Source organism: Vidua macroura, chromosome Z (genome assembly GCF_024509145.1).
Source record: "Vidua macroura isolate BioBank_ID:100142 chromosome Z, ASM2450914v1, whole genome shotgun sequence".
Classification (NCBI taxonomy): Eukaryota; Metazoa; Chordata; class Aves; order Passeriformes; family Viduidae; genus Vidua; species Vidua macroura.
This window is the reverse complement of record NC_071611.1, coordinates 52,284,426-52,303,571: the sequence shown is the minus strand read 5'-3', so window position 1 is coordinate 52,303,571 and position 19,146 is coordinate 52,284,426. Positions and strand designations below refer to the sequence as shown.

The window sequence follows — 19,146 nt, the reverse complement described above, 5'->3', positions numbered from 1 at the left end:
ACTGGTTGCACAATGAGCTTGGATAGGAAACCTCATCATCCAGGAATCTTAGAAGTGATCATGGACTGACCAGAAGGCAAAGATTTGGGACTGTCACCAGAAGGAGAGGTAATATGTACTGGAGAGGCCCCACTATGTAATACATTACCAGAAAGGAAGGAGCAATATGCCTTTTTTGTTTGGGTCCTTGCTGTCCTTGTGGAAAAGCACTGGAGATGGAAAGAGTCTGTACGGAGGCCCCCACAACAAGCTGCAGAAACTGCTGAAGGAGAAGGTAAATTGAGTCAGTTTGCAGAGTTGAAAGCCATCCAGCTGGCCTTAGACATTGCTGAATGAGAGAAATGGCTGATGCTTTATGCTGATTCACAGGTAGTGGCAAATGCCCTGTGGGGGTGGTTGCAGTAACAGAAGCAGAATAATTGGTGTAGGGTAAACCCATCTGAGTTGCTGCACTGTGGCAAGATATTGCTGCCTGGATGGAGAGCCTGGTTGTGAAGGTGCATCATGTACCCAAGTGCTGGGCCACTGAAGATCAGCATAACCAGCAAGTGGATCAGGCTTCCAGGACTCAGGAGTCTCAAGTGGACCTGGAGTAGCAACTCAAGGGTAAATTATTTCTAGCTTGGTAGGCCCATGACACCTTGGGACACCAAGGAAGAGATGCAACACAGAGATGGGTTTGGGATTGAGAGGTGGACTTAACCAAGGACATAGGTTATCCATGAATGTGAAACATGAGCTGTCATAAAGCAGGCCAGGCAGGTAAAGCCTCTGTGGTATGGAGGATGATGCCTGAGGGGAGGCCTGGCAGATTGACCATATCATACCCCTCTAAATCTGTGATGGCAAGTGCCATGTGCTTACAGTGGTGGAAGCAGCCACCAGATGGCTAGGGACGTGCCCTGTGCCTCATGCCACTGCCTGGAACACCATCCTGGGCCTGGAAAATCAAGTCGTGTGGCAACATAGAAAGGTCTGAATCAGACAGTGGAACTTCCTTCCTAAACATCCTCATAGACATTTGGGCCAAAGAACATGGCATTGAGTGGATGTATCATTCCCTATCATGCACCAGCCTCTGGAAAGAATGAATTATGAAATGGACTGTTAAAGACTACACTGAGAACAATGGGCGGTGGGACATTCAAATGTTGGGATACATACACATTTAGCAAAGGCTACCTGGTTAGATACCAGAGGATCTGCTAGCCAGGCTGGCCCTGCCCAAAGTTTTTATGTGGTATAGAAGGGGATAAATTTCCTGTAGTGTATATTAAAAGCATGCTGGGGAAAGTGGTTTGGGTTATTCCTGCCTCAGACAAAGGCAAACCTATCTGTGGGATTGCTTTTGCTCAAGGACCCAGGTGCACTTGGTGGGTAATGTTGGAGGATGGGGAAGTCCTGTGTGTGCCTCAAGGCAATTTGATTTTAGGTGAAAATAGCCAGTGAATTGTATGATGTTCATCACTATGCAACACTGTATTACCACTTCTGTGTGTAGAAGTGGTATTAATAGCTGCATGTGTGACACCTCACAGAGCACCTCATGGCATCAATCCTAATCACAACTGTTCTGGGGATCTGAGCCTGACTTCCCTCTGATCACTGCACCCACAAAAATGAACTTTGATAAAACCACCATGTGCAGCAGTACTGGGATCGGAACTGGCTCGTATGCAGCATGCAACAAACCAACACCTTGTACCATCTTTTCTACTTGAAAGACTCTTACCAAGGATAAAGGCCAAAGTCACGGATTAAATGAATTCAACAAACTTTTTTTTTTTAATTGTGTGGATGTTTTAACAGAGTGTTCCATTGACTAAGAGAATGATGTTTGTATATCTATCAAAAGAGGGAAGGTGATGGGATATTGGGGAGTGTGAAATTTGACGTAATGCAGATGATATGGAATAAACAGTGGGTATTGTAGCTGTTACAGTGCTGTGTTTTGGATTCAGAATGAGAATGGTGTTGATAACACAGTGATATTTTGGTTTTTGCTAAGTCTAGTTTATCTGAAGTCAAGGACTTTTTCCCATCTGGTCTCATGCTCTGCCAGTGAGAAGATACAAACAAACAAACAAACAAACCAACCACAAAAAAAACCCAACCAAACAAACAAAAAAACCACAAAACACAAACTGGGAGGGAACATAGCTGGGACAAATAACCTAAACTAACCAAATGGATATTCCACACCAGAGAATATCATGCCTGGTAATTAAACTGGGGGGGTTACCCAGAAGGCCAGCAGATCTGGGTACAGGAAGGGGAGTCTGGCATCTGTCAGTGGCTGGTGAGCAATTGCATCATGCATCACTTGTTTTACTGTTTCCCATTATTATTGTATTTTACTGTATTTTCAAATATTAAACTGTTCTTATCTCAACATACAAGTTTTACTTTGACTCTTGTCTCCATTCTACCGGGGCGGGGGGGGGGGGGGGGGGGGGGAAGTGAGGGGAGTTGAACATGCAATTACGAGGTGTTTCATCTCCAGCTGGGCATAAAACTACAACACATGTTTTTGAATATATTTTTTTAAACAGAAAACTGAAACAACATTTCAAAAATATGCAAAAGGTCAGGAGTAGCAAGTTCAAAACCTGTACTCCGAGAACAAATCTCCACAAAAGGTAGCTAACAAGGCACTGTTTTCAGCAGTTTCCTTGTAAGGAACTCACTTTTACAAGTATGACGACAGAGAGAGACTATGCTCCATCTTTCCTTCCCCAGTAAAATTACTGAAGAGGAATAAGGTAGCAGAATCCCTTTTACCAGCAAATTACAGAAACTCTCTGATCTCGGTTGTTACAGAGCAAACCACACAGATTGCTGTTATGTATTATTTATTCTAAGTACTGAGAGGTCTGATCAGAAGAGATAAATGTAATGAATACTTAAGATTTAGAATTTAAAACTAATCAAGTCTGCATATATAAACTTTTATTTACATAAGGCATCAAAATTGCCCTTTTTAACAAAAGGGTCATTTTTCCCTTTAACCAATACTTTGGTGAAAGAAATGTCACATTTAATAAACTAATATTCACTGGTATACTTGTTCTGAACAAGCAGGTATTATCCAATGTACAAGATGAAAAAACACAAATATCCAAGCATACTGTTTCATTAATTACTCTGTAGAACAAAGAATTAAGGCTTGTTTGCATCACAATGATGATCAATCATGCATCATTTATTCCCACAAAGAATAAAATCCATTTCCAAGTGAAGCAGGAATAGCAGTAGTCTCATATAATCCCCATATTGTTTACATGAGAAACAACCAATTTGGTATCTTAGAAATTAGATTGAGAAGTAGGGGGAAAGAGAGGAAAACAGAAAATGGTCCTTGCTTCAGAATCTTTTATAAGCATTTTCAGTTTCCATTTGCAGAAACCCTTCAGCTTAAAGAGGAAAACTGGGACTTGTCAAGGTTTGAACTAAAAACATTTTCAAAAAGACTAGCGTAATGGTTTCATTGATGATGAATATGAAGTATCTAGCAAAAATACATTGTTTGGAATAATGAATTCCACACTGATATCCCCAAGTAAATGGCATATATACATTAGGCTGAGCCTGTTTTAATAGGTCTGATTTATAAAAATGGTAAACCTGTATTATGCTTCTGCCTGATGTAATAGTTCCTGAGTTTTAGATCACTGCTAAGCCACAGCAGACAAAACTCTGAATGATGTAATGAAAAGTTTTGCAAATCACTTTCAGCAATAGCACACATTTTGTTCAGTAACTTTCAATCATCAATAAAAGTCAGTCTTCCAGGTCCTTCATTTTTCATCCACCGCCGGTATCTCTTCCATCGGGGATCCATGGCCATCTTCTTCTTTAACTCCTCCTCTTGTTCTCGTTTATACACCTGGTAAGACAGAGAGAAGGTTTTAATAAGGATGAAGAAACAGCTTAACTGAGCCTCAAGTAGGGTCTAAGTGTTTATTCTTAAATAATTTGCCAGCTTATTGTTCTTACCAAAGACTGAGTTGCAGTGCAGAAGCAGACCCTGACCAACACGAAGTGTTGGAGGACCTGCAGCCCAAGAGCCTACTGCTTACTGCCCAAGATGCTTTGTGTTTTTGCTGAGAGCAGAACAATCTTCCTGTAAGCTCCAAAACTTTTTTTTTTTTGCTAGAGAAGTAGATGCTCAATGAGTTCAACAAAATACACACTAAGCAACTGCTCATGTTCTGAAAATCTAACCTTGCGAGTCCCTTTCAGCACACATACTGTTCAATGGAGCTGTTCAGCTCATTTTAGCTGTTCTCCCTTTTCAAAGTCATCATCTAACAGAATAGCACTATGGGACTTTTTGTTCCCAAGTAAGGTTCTCAACAAAGTTGAGAATATCTCAACTATCTCAGCATCCAGTATTTACAGTACTAAAAGATAAAAAATTACATTCTGTCAAGAAATATTCTGTCACTGCAATGGAATCTACAGTTAACAGCAAAGTCAATAATCAAAAAAAAAAAAAAAAAAAAAAAAAGCCACGAAAATGCAACAGTATCTACATTTTTATTCTGGAAGGCAGTTTATGTAGGTGCAGCCAGCATAAATCTCAAAACCATCCATGACTTTAGCATCTCAGTGTCATGTGACTTAGTCTGACTCAAAGGCCAATTAAATTTAGAGTTCCGCTATGCATGAACAAGATTTAAAAAATATATTATAGATGGCTACATGAATACACAAACTCAATGCTCAGTGATCATAAAGGTTTTAAGAACCATTAGGAAACAGTAAAAATATTGTGGAGCTCTATGATGTCCCTGTGTATTGAATTCCTGTTTGTCCCATCCTAAAACACCAGAAAACTGAACAACATATAGATAGACATCTCCATTGATGAAGGAACAGACAAACTTTTGGGGAGAAACACTACAGCATTATTTTTCAGCCTAGAAAATACATGACTTCATTTCAAGTAAGGATATGGCAGTAGTACACAAAAGCACAGCTAGCACAAGAACAGAATAAAGCATGATTATTCTCCATTTTCTGTAATAGTGGAATGAGCAGGAGTCCAGGTGGTTTCAAAAAAATCCTCTTCTACCACTTTCTTCAAGTATTGATGACCTCATAACCAGATAGCACAGCAGAGACTGAAAACTTCATTGCATACAAGTGACCAGGTAAAACTCATTGAAGCAATTAGCTACAAAGACACCATTTCCTTTTCAAAAAGTCACAAAGCTGCAGAATATGATGGATAAATATTACTATACAGGTTCAGCTGTCATGTATTTGTTACAGAAAATTAACTGCTGGCCACTACAGGAGACAAGTGTGAGCTAAAAACACTTCACTTGTGGCAAATACAGCTCTTTCACATTCAGTGACCAAAACATGCTTAGTTAAAAACTGCATGGATGAGAAACTAGGGCAGTTTTTCCCTACTACAGGATATCTATCCAATCTTTTTCCATATTAACATCTGCTTTAACTAGCAGCATTACTCAGTCTTTCAACTTCAGATTGTTTCTTCAAAAGAGGCAAGGGTGAATTACCCTACAAACTTGAAGAGGAAAATGGTAAAATAGGTGTTAATGTAAGGAAAGGATTAGCTGCTAGGCATGTATATCTGCTCAGTTAGGATGGGTTTTCTAGAAAACATTCTCTTATCTTTGGTGTCCTGCCATCATCCCATCTCTTTCCCCAGCATATGCAGAACAGCAGCACCAACTCCATATCCCCTTAAGCAGACTAAGTGCACATTCTCATGTTTTTCTTTAGAAACCTCCCATCAAAATGGCCCACAGATGCACCTCTGTGGAATAACAGAAGGGTGCTGTCAACATGCCATGCCTCAGCATCCCAAATAATTCTGGACTGAAAAATCCATGCTGTGGCTAATGTTCTTTCTCTGCTCTCACAGAATTTTTAAAAATTACATAGTGACTATCTAGTATTGACTATTAATTTATTGACTATCCATGGCAAGAGCAGAAGTTGTGCCTAATGGTAGTTTTTATGCCATGCCTACCTGAATAGGTATACAGCACTGCAAGAACAGTCTATGACTCTCCACAGGCCAAAGAACTATCAAAGGACAGATGGGAAAACCAAACCAAAACAATAACAAACAAACAATCAAAACAGTCTGAGCCAGGAATTAACAGCTTAGAAGACTGATGAAATAGGAGTTTCAGACAATCTGGGTAATACTTATTACAAATTATTACTGTTTGGAGAACAGACAATAGTCTTCAACCTACCATAAGAGCACACTGTTAATACTGCTCTGGGACTGCTGGATAACCAACATTAGTTTTTCCACCAGGGCTACTGATAAATAACACAGAGAAGAGAAATTTTCAGCATCCCTGAAGCTGCTGGATAGACCTTAAAGACTAATTAGCAAAAAAAGGTATGTCAAAGTAGCTGGATCCAGTGGATGAACAGATAATAAGGAAAACAGTGGTGTTTTTGCATGTAACAAGAAGCAACAGTACGTGCCTGAAGAAAAAGTTCAAGGAAAGGACACCTGTAATATTGAAGCACTCAGTCAATACAATCATCACAGACCCCTTCAGACAAGCCTCTAGAACCATAAAAGGACTTCCAAGAACCAAGCAGGACTTGGATGCATGCAAATTAGCTCTAGGAAAAGTGATGTTTATATATTAGTTAAGAAGTATATTGAATGAATATGTATGATCATGATGGAATAAATACTCCACTGTAAAGTTTCATGACATATATTTAATTAGAGGACATATCCTTGGGGTGTGTCCAGTGCCGTAATAAAGAACGCCTGCTTTCTAATACTTCAAGTTGTGTTAGAAAGTTTATTTCCTAGCTGATTTCAGTATCACTACCCACCTCATAGTTTTCTCGTATCCACAGTTGCCGTTCAAGAAAGGTCTCTTTTTGATGATCTTCCAGACTGTCAAACTGAGACTGAGACATTTTCATGAACCTTCGTATGATATACAACTTCTCTTCCACACCATACTCTTGCCCTTTAATAGTGAAACAATAAATCCACCAAAAGTACCAAACTATGTATTTGCACCAGTAAAAAGGAGCAAGAAGGATCTGAAATAGAAGGATATCATATATTTTGGGTTTCTGATAACCACCCTTTATATCTATTTTATTTTTAATAATGTCTTTGATAATTTCTTCCTCCTCTTCACGAATTTCTTCTTTAGATCTCCTGTTCTTGCCTTTTTCTTTAGTCTTGTTGAGTAAACCTTGTTGCCTGGCAATCTCAGTAGCTTGTATACGGTATTTTGGCACAGATGCTAAGTAGTTGATAGCTTCATTGTAACTACTCCACCAGCTGAAGAACTGTAATTTAAGAACAGTAAAAGTAAAAATCATATTTTAATACAGACACACTCCTATCTGGAGGTTTGCCAGGAAAAGAAAAAAGTTATGCTGTCACACACTTTTAAACACAGTTATATTACAGTAAGGGCAAAAAGTGAAGCTAACAGTAGTTCTGTGGTATCACAGAAGCTATCCCTCCAGACTCAGTGAAGCACCTGGAAAATGGATGTATACAAGTGTATCTCAATTTATGATGACAAGGAAGGCCAAGCAGACACTGTTCTGAACAGCTTTGTTCCTGAGTAGATGGCAATCTCCTGCAAGTTAATACCAGGCTGTGCCAGCCATTCTCAGAAGCCCCTCTTGTTATATTTGTAAATATAGGAACTAGTATAAATAGTATATGAATATTTAAGTGTAAAATTGTTACCCATTTAAAACAGATCACTGAACATCGACTAAGTATGTGACAATCTCATTACTCTGGCAGCGTCTACTATACAAGACTCAACATACCTCTCTGATTGCCAGCTACATGCTGGATTTCAAGGGAGTGGGGAAAAAAAAAACCCAGACAACAAATCAGAAATGTATTGCCTGGATGAACACAGAATCATAGAACATCCTGAATTGGAAGAGACTCACAATGATCATCAAGTCCAGCTCCTAGCCCTGTACAGCACAACCCTGAGAATGCTTCCTTCTGAAGACAGAAGAAGAACAAGAACTAGCTGAGAGATGATGTTATTCCTGTCTAGGGTCTTGTAAATGACCTGAGATGAGGCATGGAAAACGTAGAAGAAACTAGATAGGCAAAGAAGGAAAAAGTTAGCAGCTCACTTTCATTCTTGGGACATCCAAGCGTGTCTCACTGACACAACGTTTTTAACCATGACGCATCTCACACCATTTAGCAAGACCAAGCGCAGACATAAACCCACTATACAACCTTAGCAAATGCCAAGAAGCAGAAACAACAGAAAGCAAGATGGGCAAACCAGTTTACACAGATGCTTACACTGAATTTAGAAGCATTTTGCAGTTGGGACTCCAGGAAAGTGAGTGTCTGCACTTGCAGAGAAAATAAGAAATAAGACATGAAATGAAACTTTGCCACTACTAAATCTGAAGATAAATTAGGTATTTGGCTGAATATGCTATTAGAATTTATTATTCCAAGCTCTCAAATTCTGATCAACAAACTTTTTATTCTAACTTCCAATATCCCACTAAACACTGAGCTGCCTGTACCACAGCATAAGCTATATCTTCATCTCTTAAACTTCTTGGGTATTTTTAATGATGTTTTGAACCAGTGATTTAAAAGACCCTAAAGAGAAGTTATGAACTTTTGTGCTCTTGTCAGCAACAGCACAAGCTTTTTCATCTAAAACACAGGGGGTTTTCTTGGCCTTGGATGTACCACCTTCAGAGTAAACTCTGCTGAACTGAATTTGCTTCTCTCCTGACTTCATCAATGTGGTGTTTAAAATACACCGCAATGCGAGATTCACACAAGTTTAGTAAACTCCTGATATTCAGTCCTATAATCTGAATTGAGTCTTGAATTCAGTTTGCTAGTCTGTTTTTTTTTTTTTTTAATTTACTTATGGATCTTGACAAGCTGACATACTTTGTTTTGGGCACTAGTCCTGCCTGAGCTACTCTGAGCCTGCCAGGAAGAACTGAGTAAATTCTTCAGAAAAGATGCACCTTGTCTCAACAAAATTAAAAGAAACTAATCTCTACCTTTGTTCAAGGTATCAATGGCAGTCAAAAATCTGCTTTTTATGGACACCACATAGACCTGAACCACAGCATAGAGGAACAGGGCTCTTCACTGACACTTTTTATTAAATGGTACATTATGAGAGCTGCCACTACTTCTCTTCTTGTCCAGAAACTCACAGAGCAGTACAATGTAAACGTGAAATTTTACCTGAAACACGGAGATGGCACACACTGTAACTAGGATCACTATTGTGACGTCTACTTTAGGTGCCAGTCTCCTACGGTAGTAGTGGTAGTAATGCCTGTAATACTCTTCAGGATGATCCAGCATGTAGTCATAATCTTTACGTGTTTCTTCATCCTGCAGGATGACATGAAGAACTCATTCAGGTTTAAATTCCTGCTTTCACTTGCTCTATTGTACATGTGCTTTACAACTCACTAAGGACCATGCCTCTGTAAAACTGGTGGCAGCCCAAGGGAGTATGAAACAGAGGAAATTAGTTGTTTACTCATATTCTCTATTAATTTGTTCTCGCACTTATCTGCCCATGCACATATTACATGTTTAGTCGTAAAATGAATAAGCAGGCGCTGTGCAAAGGCATTTAAAACTAGAAAATAGACAAGCAACTAAAATCCAGAGAGTAACTTGTTTAACTTCAGAGTGGGAAGTCCAGCTGGACTGGTGTTAATAAGTATTGCTCAGGAAAAGACTTTCAGATTAAGAACCTAGTAGAAAATTGTTTTACAAAACTTAAAGGAATTAGTTTACAGGGCTATGGAATCTCTCCAATGGAAGGCCAATACAAAACCTCATTGTTCGAATGTTTTCTGAGTTTTTCATAATTTTCCTCCATGTAATTGCGGGAGGGGAAATATAATTTTGCGAAGCTCAACTGAATTCCTTTCAAACTCCGTCCCCTCTTCCGCCTCGCAAAAAAAAGTTCCCTTTTCTAATCCCTTGCAGCCTTAAAACACTTACACGTCTCCTTCTTCCATTCCTGCGTTCCATCTTTGCCAAGTCACACATGCTTTGCCCTGAGATCCCATATGCTACTCGAGTCACTGCTACTTTTAAAGGTATACCTCCAAGATAAAGCCTAGTAGGTTCGTTATAAATAAATAAATAAAATAAATAAATTTGAAAAGAACGCGTTCTAGACACAGAAGGATTTTCAAGAGCACTCCATCCTCTTTCCCGCACTCTCGGGCTGGCTACGGAAGGAGGCTTCTTCGGGGTGTTTCTCCTCCCCTCCCTGACTGCTTACCGGAGCGGCTCCGGCCGCGGCGGCGGTCCCGCTCTCTCACCTTGAGGGTCTCGTAGGCGGCGGCGATGAGCAGGAACTTCTCGTGCGCCGCCTGCGACCCGCTGCCCTCGCCGCCCGCGGCCTCCCCGCGGTAGCGGTCGGGGTGGTATTGGCGGGCGAGCTGCCGGTAGGCGCGGGCGATCTCCGCCTTGCTGGCCTGCCGGCTGACGCCCAGCACCTCGTAGCAGACTCGGCGGCCGCAGTAGAGGCGGTCGGTGAGGCCCCGTGCCGGCCGCGGCAGCAGCGCCGCGCACAGGCACAGGCACAGCGCCCACCGCCCGCCCGGACACCACCGCGCCACCGCCACCGCCGCCGCCATTTCTCCGCCGCCGCCGGGGCCGGGCCACACTCCGCGCCGTGCGCGCGGCCGGCGGCGGTGCCGGCGCGGGAGGGCGGAGGCCCGATAGGGGGCGGGTCGCGACAGGGCCCGCGCTCGGGGGTGGCGGCGGGAGGGAGGGCGCGGGGTCTGCTCGATGCGCCGAGCGCTACGACGGGTCCTTTGTCCCCGATTTCTCACAGGCTGCTGCCGGCCCGTTTTTCCAGCCGGCGGTGTGCCCTTGCGTTGCACCCACGCCAGCGGAATCCTGGTATGCATTCGGAAGAGCACTGCCAGTAGGTCGATGAGGTGATCCTGCCCCCTGTACTCAGCCCTGGTAAGGCCGTATCTCATCTGCTGTGTTCAACTCTGAGCTCCACAGCTCAAGAAAAACACGGAGATACTGGAAGGAGTCCAGAGGAGGCCACAAAGTTGATTTGGGGTCTGGAGCATGTTTCTCATGAGGAGAGACTGCAGGAACTGGGCCTGTTCAGTCTGGAGAAGAGACGACTGAGCGGGGATTTCATTAATGAATATAAATATCTCAAAGGCAGATGCCAAGAATCAATTTTCAGTGATTCTTAGCGGTAGTAGGAGGAGCAAAGACCATAAACACAAGTTTCTCCTCGACATGAGGAAGAATTTTACACTGAGAGTGGCAGAGCACTGGGACAGGCTGCTTAGGGAAGTCACAGAGTCTCCGTTCTGGAGGTATTCAAAACGCACCTGGACACGTTCCTGTGCCACATGCTTTAGGTGACCCTTGCCTTGGCAGGGGGATTGGAGTAGGTGATCTCCAGAGATCCCTTACAACCCCATTGATTCTGTGATTCTTCTAGGGAAGAAACCTTGAAGTACTTCCTGAACCTGTACCTGGTTTAGGCTTGGTCCTAGCAGAGCTCAGGGTCTGACCACCTGTCATGTAGGGTCCAACATAATTTAAGTGACTCCACTTTGGGAACTGCCAGGTACACTGCCTCCAGGCACGGAATCTTGGAGAACATTCTGCCTGCAGATGCCTAAAGACACAATTGATAGGTGACCTCACCTATGTCTAGAAGTATCCTAAGGGAGGGTGACAAGGTTCCACCTGAACACGAGGAAGAATTTCTTTACTGTGCAGGTGACTGCACACTGGAACAGATTGCCCAAAGGGGTTGTGGAGTCTCCCTCACCTGAGAGATTCAAGAACTGTGTGGATGCAATCCTGTGCCATGTCCTCTAGGGTGGTCGTGCTTGAGCAGGGAAGTTGGACCAGATATCCTTCCAGCCTGACCCATTCTGTGATTCTGACTGATTCTGTATGCACAGCTCCCTGAAATGGTGGCTTTGACAGTAGGTCTGCCATCTGTGATGTCCCATATGCAAAGACTTCTCCTGGAAAGGAGGATTACATCTCTGCTCTGGTGTAACCAGCAGGAACATCACCTCAGTGTTCGACCTTTCTTAGGAAAGCAGATATGGGCTTGATGCTGCAAATACTCACCACAAAAATGCTCAGCTCATCAGAGAGCATGTGCTGTTCTTAATGCTAGAAATGAGTGTGCCTCCCATGTGGCTGGTTATAGATATTTTCAGTTCAGTCAGAGAAAAAAGGAGAGAGATTTCTACCAGGCTAAGCCTGGGAAAAAGTCTGAGAGGAATGTAAACAACTGATTATCTCTCTTTCTGTTCATATTGTTTATAGATATGTTTACCACCATGTGCTATTCATAGTGCACCAATGGTGTGAAATGTTTTTACTTTGAGACCAATCATATTTCACCTTAACAATCCTGGTTATAAAAGAGGAACACTACTTGTTAATAAAGTTCCGATCATTCTTTTCCTTCTGAACTTGGAGTAATTTTCATTCCTGTCCCTGCCTCAACAGCAACATCTGGTCTCCTCCTCTGCCTGTCTCCTTTCTGCAATAATAAATGCTTATAATTTACATCAGTTGTAGATGGGTCCCAAATCTGCTTCCTCAGAAAAAAAAAAAAGTCCACCTCTTTACAGCTCATTAGAGCCCAGCCTCTCAGCACTGGAGGCAGTGAGTCAACTCCTCAGACCATGACCTTAAAAAATTGTGGTGGGTTGACCTGGGCTGGGTGGCTAGTGCCTACCAAGCTGCTCTATCAATTCCCCTTCTCAGCTGGATGGGAGAGAGAGAATAAGATGGAAAACGACTTGTTGGTTGAGATCAGGCAGTTTACTAAAGCAAAAGTGAAAATTTATGCACACACAAGCAAAGAGGAAGAAAATAATTTTATTCTTTACTTCCCAGCCTCAAGCCATGTCTGGCCATTTCCTGGGGAGTGGGACTTCAGGACTGTAGAGGTTGTTTTGGAATGCAAAAACTGTAGAAAATTAATGCCCCCTGTTCCTCCTTCCTCCCCTCAGCTTTTGTATCTGAGCTGACATCATATGCCATGGGATATGGCTTTGGTCAGTTTGGGTCAGCTGGCCTGGTTGTGTCCCCTCCCAGGATCTTGCCCACCCCCAGCCCCCTTGATGGAGGGAGGAATGTTGAGACACAGCGCTGATGCTGTGCCAGTGCTGCTCAGCAAAAGCCAAAGCTGAGCAGCAGCTGGTGTATTATCAGCACCTTTCCAATTATCAGTGCAAAGTGCAGTAAGGTCAGGGCTGCTGTGGGGGAAATGAACTCCAGCTCAGCCAGAAACATTGCACAGATGTAGCAGAAATGGTGCATGGAAGCTTTTGTCACCTTTTTTTTTTTTTTTCCCTGACTCGAGAAACAAGCTAGTCCTCTGACATGTGTCACTTGAACTCACGTCTGCCTTGGGACTGGCCCTGGAGCTTTAGGGAAACGTCACCAGCTGCCCCGTGCCGCCTGCAGGAAGCAGTAAGGGAGGTGGGGAGCGGGCGCCACGCTGTCTGCTTCCAGAGGTGCCCCAGCGACGCCTCGGCTAGGGCATGTTGCAGGATGCTCCTTAAAGAGATCAGATATGGCATGGCAGAGTTTGGGAGAAAGACGCAGTGTGGTGGTCTCTCTGAATAACCCCAGAACGGCAGGGGAAGAATTCTACGGGGCAGCTTTATCCCTTCGGGAAATGGCTCTGGAATAGAGGCTCGGCAGCGGCGGCCGTGGCGGGGGGCGTGACCATGCCCTTCGATGGGCGGGGCCTTTCCCGGCTGTGGGCGGGGCTCTCCGCCCTTCCCCGCTAGCGCACTCACGGCCGCGCGGGGGCGCCGTACGCCGCTCTCGTCCCATTCCATTCCTGAGCCGCCGTGCCGAGCGCGGAGCCGGCGTGGCCGCCATGGAGGTCAGCGCGGACTCCGGTCAGTGCTGCCCCCGTAAACCTCCTCCTCGGGGCTCGCCGGGCGGGGCGGCGGCGGCGGGGCCGGGCCGTGTACGCGACGGGGGCGGGCGGTGGGGACAGCAGGTGTCTCTAAATGTAGACTGGCGGTGACAGAAGAACGGAGCTTGCCACTATCGAGGGGAGCCGCCGGGAGCAGGAGGAGGAGGGGGTGGAAGAGGTGGAGAGGGAGAAGGAGGAGAGAGACGCCCGGCCCGGTGCCGGTGCCGGAATAGGGTGGGAGGCGCGGGGCGTCTCTCGCCGCCTCCCCTCCCTCCCCAGCCGGCAACATGGCCGCGGCCGCCCAGGACGAGCTCAGTAAGTGCTCTCGGGGCAGGGACTCGCAGCGGGGGCTGGCTGGCGGGCGGGCGACCTGGGGTTTCACCGCCGCAGGTCTCCTCCGCGATGGGGCCCGGCCCCAGGCCCGGCCGGGCGGTGACGGCAGCGGGGCCGGACCGGCCGTGGGAGGCCATCTCGGAAAGCGGAAACCGAGAGCAGCGGCACCTCCCGCATCCCCAGACCCTCACGCCGGCTGCGTGACCTTGCGGGGAGGCAGCGGCAGCTCCTGGCCGGGACGGAGCCTGGGGTTGCCGGGACCACCGGCGCCGGGGGTGCGGCCTCCCACCACTCCTGAAGGGGCACGAGCGGCACCGCCTCTGCCCGTCAGTGCTCTCGCCCTGCGTTGTGCGACTGCCGTGTTTGAGCCACAGCAGCGGTGTGAACACAACGCAGGCTGGCACGTCCCGGGGCGGGTTCTCCCAGCGCCCTGAAGTGCTGTGCCGGGCGGTGGGTACGAGAGCACGTCGCGGCCGCCCCTGCGGTGCTCGGCATATGACCGGAGGTGCCGCTGCCGTCGAGCGTTCGGGATAGCGAAGCTCGGAGCTGCCTTCTTGTCCTCTCCAAAACCCTTTCTCAGAGACTCTGGGGAAGCACCCGATGAGCTGCTCTTTGGAGAAGCTTATGGAACTTCAAAAAAAGCGGTTTCTCTTCCCTTGCTTTTCCTGGCCTGGCATAAAAGATGGTTCTCATCTGTGAAGAGGTAATAGCAAGATAGCATATGACTCAGCCAAATGAGAGGGCCTTTGGTTGCCCTGAAATAGTACTTGGCAGTCGTCAGAGAGAAAGGGCACAAGAAATACTTTGAGCATATTTGAGCACTATTAGCTTTCGGTTCTAAAGAATTTCTGTGTGCTGTTTCTCTGTTGTTTATTTTTCCGTTGTTGCTGTTGGTTTTGTTTGTTTGTTTGTTTTTTATTGTAAGCTTATGTGTAGACAACAGCCTAATTCTGCTCTTTGTTAGATGTTACTAGAACTAGGCTGAGTGATATGATAATGGTGGGGATGTCCCTTATGTGGCCAAGGTCCGGTGGTGGAGTAGAGAAGAATCTTGATCCTGTACAGATCCTAGAACTGGAGGACCCAAATGCCAGGATATTTTTTCCATTGATACCTGGGATAAATTGATGTAAGGACAGTGAATGCTCTCACTGCTTCTGTCATCCGAGAGATTCTGTTGTTAGATTCACAGTGCTATTGTGATTCCCTTTGGTGAAACCAGTCAATGTCTTCTTTGTGACTCCGTGGCTTTTATCAGTATGTAATCTGACTTTCCAGGCTCCAGATCTGATCCTGCACAAAATTAGTCCTCAGCCATGTGCCTGTTGCTACACAGCCCTTTCTCTTAAGCTGGACTAGAAAGACAAATATCCCCAGACTGAGATTCACATTTATAATTACATTATTTCATTCAGGTTATTTGACCACGACATCCATCAAAAATGAGAGAATTTTATTGGTTTGCTTAGAAATCTTTTCTTTCGGTGGGAGGAGAAATCTCTTTTTGGAAATTTCTTTTTGTTTAGTTTAGGTTTTTTGTGGTACCTCTCTGTTGCTGAATAGAAAGTACTGTAATAATCTTAAATAAAAAAATAATTAAAGCTAATGGAAAAAAGAGTAACTTCATGTAGAGAGAGAGAAACTAAGCCTCCATTTGGACTTGCTGTCTTTTGATACATTCAAATAGTTAAATTTCAGCATATATGGAAAGAAGTCCTTTCTTTTATAGGATGATGACTAGTCCTGAAATAAGAAAAATAATTACCATTAGTTTTTGGTTGGAAAACCAGATTTCCTTGCTTTATATTCCTGTAGTATTGTAAATGGCTATAGGAAGCTTTTATCTATAGCCCCTGTCAAACATGGAAACTATGTAAATGCTGTGTAAAGGGTGCTTCTCGTTCTAGAGGACAGGTTGTTTGAAGGCAGCATAAAATATGGCAGTTTAAAAATTAATGCATAATTAGTAATTTCGTCCTAAAGCCACAAGAGTTCAGATGCAAGAGAAGCAAGTTAATCTTGAGTAATAGTAGTCATCCATTCAAATGGAGAACCTGTGCCTGGAATATTGCAAATTGCAACATGGGTTCTGATGTACTTTTCAAGCTTTTACGTAAGCTTTTCTATAGAATGAAAGAATAGAAGGGGAAAAAACCATAATATATCCTTCCTCCAACAGGCCTTCCTAACCTTTTCCAGTCAAATCTTGTAGAACAACCTGGTGAGCGGCCTGTTTGTACAAGTGCTCCCTTAAGTTTTTTGGTTGTAGGCACACAAGGAGTTACTGGTAGAGACAAGAATAGCACCAGCAAATCCTAACTGTTTGCTGCTTTAATCATACTAGTTATATTTTCTCCCAGAGTCTAGTAACATTTGAACAAGAATTTGACTCCTATTTTAGTAGTTGCACAGCAGATGAGAACTTTATTCTTCTGCGTGTGGAATAATGCAGAAGCAATTGCTTAGTTCTAGAGAGACAAAAGGGTGTGATAGACCTTTTGCTTTAGCAGGAACCTGCCCCTAAAACTACCCCTGCCATCCAGGAGGTGAAATTGAAATGCTTTTGTACCCAGAACTCTTTATTTGATGTAGGGCCCTTTGGAGAAAATGTGGGGGGATGCTTGTGTAACGCTTCTGCAGTGTTCAGGTAATAGAGGAGTGTCTCAGAGGTTTTTGTCTGATTTACTGAAACTGTTGTAGAAATTATTTATTTTGTAGCAAGCAGTTCCACCAATCTGTCAACCTGATAGTTCTCAGGAAAGTGAAAATAAATTCTGACTTCATGCACAGGTCTGCTCTGTTTTGCAGAGAACTTAGACACTGCTTTTAGTTCCTCAGATGTTTTGTGGTTAACAAAGTACAGCTAGTTTGACATGTCCTAGCCCCAGCAGTTTCTTGAGTCAGTTTTCATAAAAGGAAGGGTGTGTGTTTTACTTGATACTCTGCTACACAAATGTGCATTGCTGAGGGGTCTGTGTGGAATAACTGATATGCTGTACATAACATCTATAAGTTCCAGAGAATGCCAGAGGGAACTGATTTGAAATGGAACTGTGCTTGGCTGAACTGAGAGATTTCTGTGATAAAAACACAGATATACAGTGGCATAGCTACCTCGGTAAAGCTAGGAGGTTTTGTTGTTGTGGTTTGTGGTTGTTGGTTTTTTTTGGTTTTTTTTTTCTTTTTTTTTTTTTTTTTTCTAATTAAAATAAGGAGGGTAACATCTTTGAATTCCTGGCTGTATTGAGGTAGCTGTTTCACTGTTTATCCATATTTTTATCCTTTTTCCCTCCTTGTCTTTCTCTCACTTCTCTCACTTCTCTTTGACGAGCTCCATGTCAGTATTTACCAAATGGAAGGAAAGGGCATGTTTTTCCTATGAGCAGGCTGTGGGGTTTTACCATTACCTTGGGTGACCACAAAGTCAGTTTTGAAGTAACAAAACTTAAAATAACGCTGACCCTTTTGTGGATGGTATTGCAGGATTTGGAAGTTAGTGTCTCATTGTTAGTGTAGTTTTTTTGTAGAATTTGTATCCATTATCTGTGTTTTGAAAGTGATTCCTTTCTTTTCTGTCTTTGCAAGGTTGTTAAGTGCTGAAACCAGTATTCCTCCTTGTAGTGTTAAATGGCGATTGGAAAGAACAAGAAGTGAAACATGTATTTTCTCACAGATAGAAAATACATTGCCATGGTAACTTGGGAATTGCAGATTCCAAATACACCATGTCAATTTACATAAATAGGACACTGGTGTTGGAAATAGGGATACAAAGCTATATCTTGTTTATTGGCCCCTTTGTTTCTTTGACATACAATGAAAGGAAATGTCATCTTCATATGCAATGCCTTTTATTCAGTTCTCCATATTTATCTTTGTCTTTTTGTAAACATGTTTTTTTCCTCAAGGAAGTGCCACAAAATTAGCGTTTTTTTTGAAAGTACTACACAGCAGCATGAAAAGAAGTGATTGTGCCAAAATACATGATTAACTGTTTCAAATTCTGCATGGACTTAGTTGTACGTATTTTAAAAGTAAATGTACTTACCAATTTTTTTACTCATGCACCTTATTCTTTGTTGTGTTGTGTTTTTTAATCCATAGTAAAATGATAACTGTCATAGCTGTGGCACACATATGATGTTTCTAAGATTGGTTTCCAGTTGCTAAGGCTTTTTCCAATCAGTTTTTGTCCTTTCTGCCCCCCCCTCCCACTCTCCTTGGTATGTAGTAAAGCAAGTTAGACATCTTGTTTTACTTATTTCTACTATCAGACAAGCTCTTTGAATTGCAATTGTGCGGTTTTTCAGTTGCTAGTAGAGGTTGTAAAATCAGATGGAGAAGATTTTAGCTTTATACTTAAAAACTTCAGAAATGCATGATGTGCGGAGTTGAGACCAGTTGTGAGCAAACTGTTTTGTTTGATGGTGCATAGTGGTCCATTTGCTGGCTGACAAAGAGACATAAAGGAGGGAAAAACACTTTCCTCATGCCATCCAGGAGGTCTGCAGCACACATGAAGACAAGACGCAGCATCTGAGATGCAGATACTTCATGCACAGTTACTTTCCTGGACCATTGTGTGTGGTGCTTTAAATCTCCAGGGTTTATGCTTTCCTGTAATGAATGCTGTCAGCTTGAGAAATGGTCTTAACTGTTAGTAGAATAAAAACCATGGAGGAAATGTTTGAAGTACAATACTTGGAAAGTTTTATAGCTCTTTGTTTTCCTATCTCACTGCTATGGATACAGCCTGCATCAGGCAGCATGAGAGAGTACTCTGACAAACTCCTGGCCAGTTTCTTAACTACATCCAGGTGACCAGTATCCTTGAATTTGCTGAAGAGTCTTGTTA

General features: G+C 43.5%; 2 protein-coding genes across 2 annotated transcripts in view; one reads left to right on the top strand and one right to left on the bottom strand.

Moving 5' to 3' along the window:
- Positions 1–2,835: 2,835 nt before the first annotated feature.
- On the bottom strand, positions 2,836–11,482 carry DNAJC25 (DnaJ heat shock protein family (Hsp40) member C25). The gene is made up of 4 exons (XM_054002735.1): positions 10,342–11,482; positions 9,239–9,391; positions 6,847–7,317; positions 2,836–3,886 (listed from the first exon to the last, which is right to left on the bottom strand). Exons 1-4 carry the CDS (start codon positions 11,008–11,010, stop codon positions 3,764–3,766), a joined length of 1,416 nt encoding a protein of 471 aa, XP_053858710.1. The 5' UTR covers positions 11,011–11,482; the 3' UTR covers positions 2,836–3,763.
- A 1,441-nt stretch (positions 11,483–12,923) lies between these two features.
- ECPAS (Ecm29 proteasome adaptor and scaffold) overlaps positions 12,924–19,146 on the top strand; it is a 60,760-nt gene continuing 54,537 nt past the window's right edge. The window contains exon 1 of the mRNA XM_054002741.1: positions 12,924–13,938. Coding sequence (XP_053858716.1) covers positions 13,917–13,938 — 22 coding nt within the window. The 5' untranslated portion in view covers positions 12,924–13,916. The remainder of the gene's footprint in view (positions 13,939–19,146) is intronic.